This window comes from Pteropus medius, unplaced genomic scaffold (genome assembly GCF_902729225.1).
Source record: "Pteropus medius unplaced genomic scaffold, Ma_sr-lr_union100, whole genome shotgun sequence".
In the NCBI taxonomy this organism is placed as follows: Eukaryota; Metazoa; Chordata; class Mammalia; order Chiroptera; family Pteropodidae; genus Pteropus; species Pteropus medius.
This window is the reverse complement of record NW_024347788.1, coordinates 10670905-10683069: the sequence shown is the minus strand read 5'-3', so window position 1 is coordinate 10683069 and position 12165 is coordinate 10670905. Positions and strand designations below refer to the sequence as shown.

The window sequence follows — 12165 nt, the reverse complement described above, 5'->3', positions numbered from 1 at the left end:
ATATAGGCCATTGGGTCCATCCTTTGGGACACTTCATAGAAACTTCCCCCTTTCGAGTAGCATTACGAATGGATTGAATTTTGCAGGTTAAAATTCTCGCAATTAGCAATTATGTTCTTTTCTTGCTGTTTTTGTCATCGCCGTCTGACGCTCAGATTGCGTGTCACTGGGACTTGAGGCCAGTTAGCTTAACGCAGACCGTTCAGGACAGAATTCTCTCTGCAAGTAAATCACACCGATGAGCCGCGAGACAAAGAGAAAGAGACAAAAGCCAAACACTGATTGTAATGCTCGAAGTTTATTTTGGAGAAAGAAATAAGTACAGTCACAAAGAGCACATGCTTTGGTAGGTCTTCGAATGGAATCTCACGCTGCTCGGGGTCTCAGTCTGCGAAACTCAGCTACAGCAAAACCGGTATTTATGGCCATTGAAGTGACAGGTCCCAGAGCGACGCTCGGATAAACGGCACAAGAGACGTCTGCAGTAGCAGATGTGGCCTTTCCGAAAGCCTGTGGAAGGAAGAAGAGGTCAGGGACAGTGGAGAGGGAGAGAGAGAGGAGAGGCAGAGCCGCCTCCCACAGACTTTCCGTGAGGCTAGAGTCTATTGTCTATTGTCTATTACCAGCAGGAACCTGAGCACCTGTCGGCATCATCTGCCCTGTGGAGCAGCCTGCGCTGCAGAACCTCCTGTCCAAAACCGGATGTGTCGATGTTCAGGTATCAGCTCTTTCTATCCGGCTAACTCCCTCGCACCACACTTTTCGGCAGCAGCAGGGGCCAGTTCATTCCCACATTCAATTCTTAAATCAGAGACCAGGGGAATTCACGGCCCTCTCAGCCGTGTCCGTGTGTGGACGTGTGTGTGCTGCATCTGTCCGGGCCCCGAAGACAGCAGAGCCTGGACCGGACTCAGCGAAAGACAAGGGAAATGTTCCCGCGGGCTTTAGCGTGAAGGACAGCAGGTGTGAAGTCTGGAAGATACCAGGTGACAGGTGAATGGCTAAGTGAAAAAACGAAAAAAAAAAAAAAAAGGCAGAGGGCGTGCCATCACAGCAGACAACGTCAGCCGTGTTGGGGCGGAAAGGGTTCATGCTTTTGTCCTAAGTCACAGGAAATCTTACTGGCGATGTGTCTCAGGCAGGATCACAATTTTTCTCTGAGCCCGGTCTACCACGTACATGCTTATTTCCTGGCCCTCACTCCAACCATCCACCTCTCAAACAGGGTTACCTGTTCCTCACCCCGCCTCATGCGCACTCCCAATTTTTGAGCCCAGACTCCATTTCCTCCTCTAACCAGCCCCACTAATGGGCCACAGACCCCCAAAGCACATTGTTTGTTTTCTCACCGGAGGCATATTGAGCTAGGTGAGCTTTATCTCCTGCGAAGGAGATAGCCATGTCCTGGCCCTCGGCCCCGGGCTGGGCCTGGCCCTCGGCCCCGGGAAGGTCCTGGCCCTCGGCCCCGGGAAGGTCCTGGCCCTCGGCCCCGGGAAGGTCCTGGCCCTCGGCCCCGGGCTGGTCCTGGCCCTCGGCCCCAGGCTGGTCCTGATCCTTGGCTTCAGGCTGGTCCTGGGCGGGAATCTGGTCAGCCATGTCTTGGAGGGGCTCGGCCTGGGCCTGGAGGGCCAAGAGGAGGAGGGTGGCGATAAGAGCGAGGGTCCTCATGGCTGAGCGTCACCGGGCGGTCCAGGTCCAAATGAAGGAGCAGGAGCTGAGAGGTTGGGGAGGGCAGAGAGTCAGCCTGTATTTATGGAGAGACTGGAGGGAAGAAGGCCTTGTCCTCTGGGTGTGATGGGTGAGGGCCGGCGGCCCGTCCCACAGCCTCCTGCCACCCAGAGTGGCTTTGATCCTCTGATGGGCGGTCCCCCTCTCGGAGTGCGCGTGTGTTTGCCTGGCGTCCGTGTTTGCTTTGCGTACGAGATGACTGATGCCCATTAAGAACGTGATAACGTTCCCCGTTTCTCGTCTGCCTGAATGTTGACCGGTGACAATGTGTGCGCGCGTTTCAAAGGGCACGTAAGACATCAAGAGCTGCTTGTCACGAACTTCTGAAACAGCGGCTGGCAAAGGGCCATCATCAGGCATAAATTTCCTGTTTGCAACGCTGGGTACTAGATGGCATTTTTCACATTTCTGGGGGAAATAACTCGAATGTAGAATTCTATGCTAGGTAGTGTATCCTTGACAATGTGTAGGGACCAATGGAGTATTTCGAGGGGTTCGCAGACTCAGGAAATTTGCTACGCGTTAATCCTTTTAGAAAATTATTGCTCAAGGATGCGCTTCGATGGACAAAAAAACAAAGGATCTAAGTAAGAGGACACGGGAGTAAAGAGAGTCGGAAAAAAGACTCCGCCAATTCTTGTTTCTAAATTAATTTGCTGCGAATGGTTGATAAGGCTGTACGTTTTAAGGCTGTTGTTAAGAAAAGATTCCTAAACAAAGTAAAGAACTATGATTTGCCATTTGGAATCAAAATTCCCCCCAAATTCAACCAAACATGGGAATCAATCAAGAAAGAAGAGAAGAAGCAGCTCATGGGTAAATGCTAACTCTTCACATGAACAGGGAACTACGCCTGTAAGTGTTTGCCTAAAAGTTGGTGTTTACTACTGGAAGGATCTATCAATGGAATAATAAACAAAATGGACACAACAGAAGGGAGATAAGAAGGAAGTCGATTTATTCTTAAAGAAGAGAGAAAAAGTCAGGAATCTTAATTCGTACAAAGTGCAAGCCAAGTGGCAACAGGCCGTTCGCCCAACCAGCCTCTCGTCCCCTTCTGTCCCCTCTCCCTGGATGCGGAGCCCTGGAGGACCCCCTCCGCCTCGGCCTTTGTGCCTCGCGTGGGTGCATCTGGGAACTTACCTCTCTGTCCCTCGGTTTCTACATTGTCATTGGGTTGCCGTGAGGATAAAATGCTAAAAACCATGCAGAGTGCCTAGCGCGATGCTTGGCTCATGGCGGAAAATCAGTAAGTGTTGTTGTTATTTTATTATTTTTTATGATCATCCTGCCATAGTCATGATCGGATGATGAGCCTTAAGCACTTGGAATAGCGGTTGGTGCAAAGCGAGTGCTGGAAACGGACCCGTAAACGAACCAGGTGACCTTGGGCTGAATCTCCTGGGCCAGCGATTCCAGCTTTCGTGGGTTTTTTTATGCCTCTTCTATCCGCCCTGCCTCAGTCTCTCTCCTTGCCTGCCCCGGGCTTTGCTCACGGAGCTCCACTGCCCCCCCGCCCCCAGCCGACATCTCTCTGGGGCCTTCTCTCCAAATCTGCAGAGATGCCTGTGGGGCACGTGAGCACAGTTATGTCTCAGCTTTAGCATCCCCCGTGGGTTCTGCCGTGCGCTTCATCACCCAGGGGCCTCGTTTACTGGAGGAAGTTTTATCTTTATCTTCAGCCTCTCTTCATCCTTCGCCGGTCCCAAATTACTTGGGTGAATGGAACATCTAGAAAGAGAAACGGATGGTTTAAAATCACCTTCCAGGCCCCAGCGTCGCAGGCAGAGCTTAGCTTTGCCCGCGAACCAGAACGCGGCCGGGAGCCCAACTGTCTGCTCGCCACCGGGACCCGCTCAACCGGGTCCCTGCCCAGCTCAGAACACCGGCGTCCCCGCCGCCAAGCGCCTCGACTTCTTTCTGGGAGAACTCCTTCTAGAAAATTCTACTGATGTTGTAGGAAATGATTGTAGTGTTCTGATGTGTTTGTAAATAATAATTAAAAATAAAATACCTTTCCCTTTGTCTTTTTTTTTTTCTTAGCCATTCACCTGTCATCTAGTATCTTCCAGGCTTCACACCTGCTGTCCTTCACGCTAAAGCCTGCGGGAACATTTCCCTTGTCTTTCACTGAGTCCGGTCCAGGCTCTGCTGTCTTCGGGGCCCGGACAGATGCAGCACACACACGTCCACACATGGACACGGCTGAGAGGGCCGTGAATTCCCCTGGTCTCTGATTTCAGAATTGAATGTGGGAATGAACGGGCCCCTGCTGCTGCCGAAAAGTGTGGTGCGAGGGAGTTAGCCGGATAGAAAGAGCTGATACCTGAACATCGACACATCCGGTTTTGGACAGGAGGTTCTGCAGCGCAGGCTGCTCCACAGGGCAGATGATGCCGACAGGTGCTCGGGTTACCGCTGGTAATAGACAAGCAGCTGGGGACCAGGGAGACCCAGCCCGGCCTTTGTCAACACAAACAGCAGGTGTGTAGGTGGAGCCGCTGGATCAGAGACTCTTCAAAGGTCTGAGTGTTCAACACACACACAGACACACACACAGACACACACACACAGACACACACATGCAGACACACACAGACACACACACACAGAGACACATAGACACACACACACAGACACACACACACACAGGAACACATAGACACACACACACACACACACAGAGACACATAGACACACACACACACACACACACCCTTCCGCTCCCCTCAAACGTGTAGCCGCCCAGAGCTGGGGTCCCTTCACGCCCCAGGGACACCCACGCTCCTGCTGTCCTGTCTGGGCACTGACTTCCAGGCGACCAGCCATCACGGGGACCCTCGCGCTCCTCCTGCCTCTGTCTCTAGAGCCGACCGGAGTCCAGCCTGGAGGAGCCAGCAGCATAGGCTGGGCCGGGGCTGCCCCTTCGCAGGGCTGAAGGCGGCACTGGGGGGCCTCAGCGTGACTTCCCAGGTGCCACGGACCAGCCCGGGGGTCATTAGCAAGTAACTGACCATTCGGGGCTCAGCGTTTCGTCTGTGCACTGAGGGCGTCGGATTAGTCCCTCCAAAGGCCCCTTGAGCGCTAGGAGGTCTGGTCCCAGCACCTGCGCATGCAAACCCTGCAGCCGCAGCCTCAGAGGCGCATCCGGCAGTCAGAGACGTCTGGGGCCCGAGCCGGCTGTGCCCGTGTGTGCGCCTGTGTTGTGTTTGTGTGGGTGCGAGTGTGCGCACGTGTGTATAGGGAGGGGAGTTTGTCAGCGAGGTGGGAACGGGCTGTGGCGTGTTGTGCGCCTGTGCGTTGGTGTGCGTGGGGCCTTATACGATGTCAGTGGCAGACAAGATGAAAGAAAGAACCAGGCTCCAAGAGGCCTGACGCGGCTGGGGACGGTCCTTCCTGCTCCGATAGGGCCTGCGGGATACATCGCCAGGGAGGAGACGCATCCCGTCTCCGGGCCGCTCCGTGCGATGACCCCCCCCTCCTGCCTCTCCCGCCGAGCCCGGCCTGGTGCTGCGCCCCCACCTCCTCCCAGGTCTTCAGGCGAGATTCGAGATTCGCCGCCGCTGCAGCGCGCTGTGTGGACCTTTCCCGCTCCTCCCGTCTTTCCTCCTCTGAGGCTCTGCTTTCGTATGGCACGGCTGGTGTGCACTGTTCCGGTCACTTTCACAGAGCCGCTCGGTTTTGCACCCTGAGAGAGCGTGGACTCAGCCTGGGGGTCACAGGAGCACTGGGTTTTGGCATTGCCATTAACATTTTCTCAGTTTTCTCATTGGACACAGATTCATTTCTGGTCCCCGAGGACATCGGGGCTGAAACTACAGCCTGGGCTTAACGCAGGAGCGGAAATTCCTCCTCACGTCCTGGAAGGAAACTCAAAGGTTTTACAGAAGAAATGCCATGTAACGAAAAGCTGCTGAAGCATTCTCTGGTTTTTAGAAACTTCCTTTAAAAAAAAAACAAAAAAACAAAAATACCAGACAAACCTGCTTTTGAAAAATCTTATTTCGTTTTTGGATATTAGGGGAGTTGATCTTTGCCATGAGAAGGGAGGGGTGAGAGAAACAAGGAAGGAGAAAACGGGGAGACACAGCACGGCAGAGCCCTGGAACCCCAGGCCCCCCCCACCCCAGGCTCACCTGGTGACCTTATTTTGACCTTCACTGTTTGGCAATAGCTTCTTTCCCTGTGAGAAGGTTGGGTGATCTGACCTCTGAGATGCCAGTAACTGTCAGTCAGTGCAATTCTATGAGAGAAGAACATTATAAGCTGCAAACCAGAGTCGAGGAGGTTAAAGCATAATTATTACAGATGTATGATTTTATGATTGAAAAACCATTGAGAAGTAACCACCAAAAAAACCAAAACCCATAAGAGTATAACCTGTGGGCAAGTGACAAAATTATTTATACTAAATCAATCGCTTTCTATGCAAACAGTAGCTGATTGTAAAATAGAATGAAATATGAAATGTGACTCAAACAGAGAGACCATAAAATATCTAGGAATAAAGTTGCAAAAAAAATTCTGGATTTATAGGAAGACAGTTTTTGAGGGACACAAAAATATTATATTAAAAGAAGACAAAAGCATATAAAGTAAAATCTTATTCTTAGAAAGACTCGAACGTCCACATGCCATTTTTTTCTTTAAGTAAAACCTGAAATTTCTGTGCCGTATTAGTTAACGAAACAGTAAAATTGTTTTTAACTCGATAAAGTAACTTCAACGTTATTTTCTAAGAGTGGATCATTGAGAGTGGCCGTGAAAACGACCGATGGGTGAGATTTGACTGTCTTGCCTGCTAGGAGCGATGTTAGCTAAAATCATGTGGTACCAGCACCAGAAGAGACACAGAGAGTGGACCAGGCTAGAACCCACTCTGTGACCGAGGACTAGCTGGGCACTCGGTACCGGACCAGGCTGGTTTTAGGTGCTCTGACGAGTGTGCGACGTGTCTCGTCTGTTCTCTCGGGGTGTCCCGCTGTGCTCGGACCGTCAGGGCGGGCACGGCCGCCTTCCGGTTCCTCCCAGTCGTGGATGACCTTGTTTCCCTTCTGGGCAGGACTCAGTGCTTTACGAGGAAGGGATCGTGAAGGCAAACGGGTGCCTTCTGTGTGAGAGAGCGTAGGATGTGAGAGGGGTGGCATTTCCGTGGGCTCGGCAAGTTCGTACTTCTGGGTGGGGTACAAAACAGTTGTCATGTCACTCCGGGGGACTCAAGTGTGTCGCCGCTTTTCAGATCAGACTCCATCCCGGGACTGAAAGAATAAAGGACGAAGCCGACCGAGAATTCAGAAATCATCAGGGAAACACACACGAAACAAATGTCTTCGAGGAAAACCAAACACGGAGCAAAGCGAAAAGTCAGAAGCCTGGGCTTCTCGGCAGGGAAAAGCGTTGCCACTCAGGGATTAGCACGGAGGTCAAGTCCTCGCTGCCCAGGGCTCTTCCCGCTGCAGGAGAAGACATGACAGCACTGTCCCCTCCTGCCCCCTGAGCCCCAGCTGCTGTTTGCCTTGCTTTTCTCTCGGGGTTTGGGCTGAGGCTCTTATGTGACCACAGCACGTGAAGGGCGGTGTCAGGTGTAGCAGAGGCTGTGGCATTCGAATGGAAAGGCCCAGAGTCAAGTCGTCACAGAAGGACAGGAGGACGGTCCCTCACAGGTGTGGAAGTTCATTAGAAAAGGTTTTGAGGCACGTCGATGGGAGATTCCAGGGCTTCTTCTGGGCTCTCAGCCCCAGGTCTTTGGAACCCCGACTCTGATGATGGGACGCTGCACACCCTCCTCGCTGCCGTCTTTACCACCTTCCAGTAAATACCTCGGTAAATACCAACCGCTGTGGTTTTGTTTCTCGCTTTCCCCAGCTCAGCGGTAGCCGGCTGACTCAGGGGAAGCACATACGGCATTCGGGGGCTGCTCGGAGGTCACCTCTGCACCCCGACCTAACTTACTGACGGTGAAAAATGCCTGCGGAAGCTGGTGGTTGTGTCTTCACGCCGTTCAGGGTCTTGTCAGGTAGTAACTGTCTGCTGCCTCCCCTTTCCTGAAAATGAGCTCGATGATTTGAGAACCACATTGGTCGAATCACCTGGTTAGTGTAACCGGTTTGGAGACAAAGATTCTACAGACCGTGACCGGAGACTTCTTGCCGCTCGTATTGCGGGAGTGACCTGGGGTCGGCTGGGCAAGGCTTCCGGCTGGCGAGACCGTGAGAGCTGGGATGTGTGTTGTGTGCGGGGAGGTGGGCGAGACACACTGGTGATCGTTACTGGTACAGTCGCACACCTTCCCCTCCAGTTCGTGCCCAGCGGTCCCCACAGTAGGAAGGACAGTTTGGCCAGTGGTCATATCAACAGCGGTGACATCTTACGGCAGGACGAGGGGGCGAGAGAGCAGAGGGTGAGGTCTCGGAGCCAACTCACTCGTGTCGGGGTTTCACTGGGAAAGATGGGGATCCCGTCTGGCTGGTGAGGTCTCCAGCCTTCCCCATGGGACTTCCAGCTTCAGACAAACATCTCTTCATTTTGCAGACAGCACCAGGGCACTCAATGTTGAAAGACCCTGCTACCTTAAGGGTGGACTCTGCCTGAAGCAAGGGACACCAGCCTGCGAGCCCATCCGGGGACTCTGCCGAGCTTCCGGCGTTTGCTGCCCACCAGAGGAGCTGACGGAAGGGGCCCCATCAAGCCAGCCCGGCTCAGGGAGCTGAAGCGTGGCTCCTCGTGCCCAAGAAAAACAGACGGCGCTCAGGTCTACGCGCTGGCGATGGCGCCATCGGGACTGATGAAGGAACAATTATCTTCCACGAAGGGGCAGGCACCGGGAGGGAGACGATCGCAAGAATTAAATGTATGGTCTGCTTTAAATTTTGCAAAGATTTTCATTCATGTGGCGTACTATAATCCTTAGAACCCCATTCCGCAGAGGTAGGAACCCCAAACCGCGAGGTTCCACAGCTCGCCCGAGGTGCTGGTCAGTGAGAGAAGGGGCGTTATCGAGGCCTCCTGTCTCTTCCAGGATTCTCGCCCCGCGTGGAAGGAAGCTGCGGGCTCCTCGACGGTCTCGGGAGGGCCGGATGTGAACGAATTCACTGTCGTGGGCATGGTGACGCGGGGACAGGGCTCGGTCCTGGGACCTGCCGCTGCGGTGGGTAAAGTGCCAAGCGGGGAGGTGCTGTTGAGGGATCACGGTGCTGAGGGGCATCGTGATGTTGGGGACACGCCAGGCAAAAGCCCGCGTGTACAGAGATACCCAGAAAGGGATTTCGGTGGCCGGTCAGGAGGCTTTGGCTGTGAGGCTGGAGCCTGGCACAGCTGTTTTCCTCGGTCACTGTGTCTTGCCCAGTGTCCTGAGCCTGTCATCTCTCTGCCACGATTGCGAGGAGCTGGCTAGAGGTCACCACTGCTTTCTGCAATTTACAGGGCGAGTTAGGGGGATCAGCTGCAACCCAGGGTTGGTGAAGATACCCAGACAGAGGCGCAAGGGTTAGTGTCTCCCTTTGCTCTTGACGGGCACCGGCTTCCTGTTGGTCCGCCTGTAGGGATTGTCACAGGACTTCATGCATTCCCGGGGTCCGTGACATCAGTCCGCAGCGAGTCCTGTCGATGGCTCATCGGTCCGTGAGTAGAACATCCTACCGCGGCCGGGAGAATGTAGAGCCAACGAGTAATTTTAAAGTAACGCGTCTGCCTCTTTGTGTTTCTTCGCCGCGGGGTCGGCACCGCCTGGGCTTTCCCGAACCTTCTCCCGGCGTTCACAGACGGCCGTCTCTCCGCACGGTCCCCGGGAAACGCCAGCCCCAGCCCCGCACCGCCGTGCCTTGCTTGTTCTTTGCTTTTCTTCGCGGTTCAAGCAGAGGACGGGCTGGGGACAGACACACACTCAGAGAGAGGGCCAGAGAGCACCGGCGGTGTCTGGAACTCCTGGTCAGGGGTGAAGGAAACGGAGAGGTGGGGACACCAGGCGTACGTTCGGTTGATGCTTGGGGGTCACGGCTCCGACGATCTTTTCCAGAGGGACACACGATTCTGCTTCGGGGTTCACGGATCGGACAGCTTTCTTTGATTCATGTTTCTCAACGGATATTTTATTGAGCAGTGAACAAAACAGAAAAAAATATTCCTACCTTCGTGGTGCTTGTAGTGTCATAGAGGAGAGAAGCAATAGAAAGAAGTAACATTTGCTACATTAAATACTTATAAGCGCAAACCCGGAAAACGGCGTATCGGGGAAGAGGGGTGCGAAGTTTCGAGGGGTACGTGGCAGGGCATCCGGAGAGGGCCTCACGGGGCGGTTCGTGAGTGCTAAAGTTGCTTTTCGGACTCTGACTCTGCCTGTGTGGCTTTAGTGACCTGGTTGTTCTGAGCCTGAAGCCGCGCTCACTCTGCAGTGGCCCTGGGAACCGTCGGGCCTTTTAAACGGCCCCCTTAGAAATGGCTCCCGCCTTTCCCACATATGAATCCGCTAAGTCGCCAACCAGAAACCTGCACGCTATGTCTGCAGCACAGTTTCCCACTCTGATACTCGTTTACGTTTTTGGTCTCAGAGGCAATTGCTTAAAATAATTCACCGAAGTCCCACCCCAGGATTCTAGTCCCACGGTCACTCTATTCCTGTATTTCCTGGGACCCACCGACATGCTTAGCCACTCAGCAGGATCTACGATGACTTCCTTAATCCATCAGAGATGACGCAGGCCCATCTCAACCAGCTTCGTGTGCTTCGGGGCACAGATCTGCGTGGAAACATGGCTGGCTCTTACACCGGGCACAGGCCTAGTCCGTGCCGTGAGCTCCCGAATGACGGTAAGAAACTCTTTGAGGGGATGGACACGTCCGTTCTCTGGCCTCTGGTCCATAGTTAACCCCTTGTAAGTACGCGAAACCAACCCGTGTGTTGAAAAGACTCCACTTTGTGATACCAGAAACGAGAGTACAGGCAGAGAAGTTTCCTTCCTCACAAGAGGCGCAGTCACCAGTGCCTGGGGAGCAGCACGGGCAGGATGCAGGGGACCAGTTATGGGACCTGCCTCACACCACAGGGGTGCTCCAGTTCTGCCCCGCGAACGCCCAGGAAAACATACACCCCTGTTCCTGCCATGGGAGCGGTCAGCGGGGGCACCGTTGGTGGTGTCCAGGCCAGACTGACCTTTCTAACACCTTCCTGCCCACGCCAGGGGCCACGAATGTTGCGAAACCGGCCGTGTTGTCTGTACGTCTGGTCCCAGAGATCCCATCAGCTTTGCTTTGGGCTGGACTCTGGCTTTTCTCCACGGCTGCCTGGCTCCCAAGCTCACGTTCTCCAGTGGGAAGAGCCAGGCGTCTCAGAGAGCACTTTCCAGAAGAAACAGGGTGGAGAGTGGGATTGTCCAGAGGTGCCAGGTATTCCTGGGCCAATGCCACATATGTCAAGCCTCGGCATCATTATAAATGATAATAACTGGCAGTGGAAATCACCACTGTCGCTTTTTTTTTTATAAAAGTAATCTTGTTTATCCTTGCACTTTTTTTTCTATACAGCGAATTTTAAAATCAGTTGATATCATAAAAACTTTCATTTTTAATACCAAGTGTCTAAATCCTCATGAGTCGATGAAATGTTATTAGCCAGTTTATTATTCTTTTTAAATGTATAATAGTAGTCACTGAATTCTAATAGCCAGTCCTCAAGTAAAGAGACTAGGGAAATATTCTGCAATCAAAAAGAACTCAAGATCTCGAGCCAGATTACCGATTCTGATTTTGGTTTCACCACGTAAAAACTCGACCACAATGCAGGATGTCTCTGGTCTTATTTTCTCCTGCGTACATTTAGGGCTAATTTAGTATCTGCATAAAGTAAGACTCATTTGCTTCTGGCTGTAGCAAAGCCATAATAATCACCTCAACAAGCTCTTCTTTATTGGTCCTGCTTAATTACAGAGATGAAAGACAAGTGATCAACCATTATCTAAAAATAAGAAGGAAAGGCACGAAAAACTTTTGAGTCAGCCACTTCTGAAGATGCTGTTACAGATGATCATTCATTCAGAGTGAGGGGGTTCATTTTTCATGAGGAGCCCTAGTTGTTCTGGGCGAGAAAAAATAGAAAGCTTTGCCCCAGTTCCCTGGGATTCTGAGTTGGGGTGGCTGGCCAAACCCCAGCGACAGAGGACAGAAACAGCAGGTGAAGTCAAAATGAGGGTTGGTGGCGCTGGAGTCCCCCCGCCTTAAGACCAGGGCCTGATCTGGGGAGAGAATTTGTTCTTCTTCAAGCTTTGTCTGAGGCGGAAAGCCCCCCAGTTTCCACTCACCCGAGAGCTCGGTTCTGCATCACAGGCAGCACCAAGCCAGTCACGAGATAGCACCATGGCCCAGGCGGGGACCTGAATCAGCAGGGTCTTCCGAGAAGGACAGGCAGATTTCACCGGGCAGGACCACGCCTTCTCAAGAGCACAT

The 12165-nt window shown here is 53.0% G+C and overlaps 1 protein-coding gene across 1 annotated transcript; it reads right to left on the bottom strand.

Annotated features, from left to right (window-relative positions):
• Window positions 1-397: 397 nt before the first annotated feature.
• LOC120614441 (alpha-defensin 1-like) lies at window positions 398-1668 on the bottom strand. Its single transcript, XM_039877338.1, has 2 exons — window positions 1350-1668; window positions 398-510 (listed from the first exon to the last, which is right to left on the bottom strand). Exons 1-2 carry the CDS (start codon window positions 1666-1668, stop codon window positions 398-400), a joined length of 432 nt encoding a protein of 143 aa, XP_039733272.1.
• Window positions 1669-12165: the final 10497 nt, after the last annotated feature.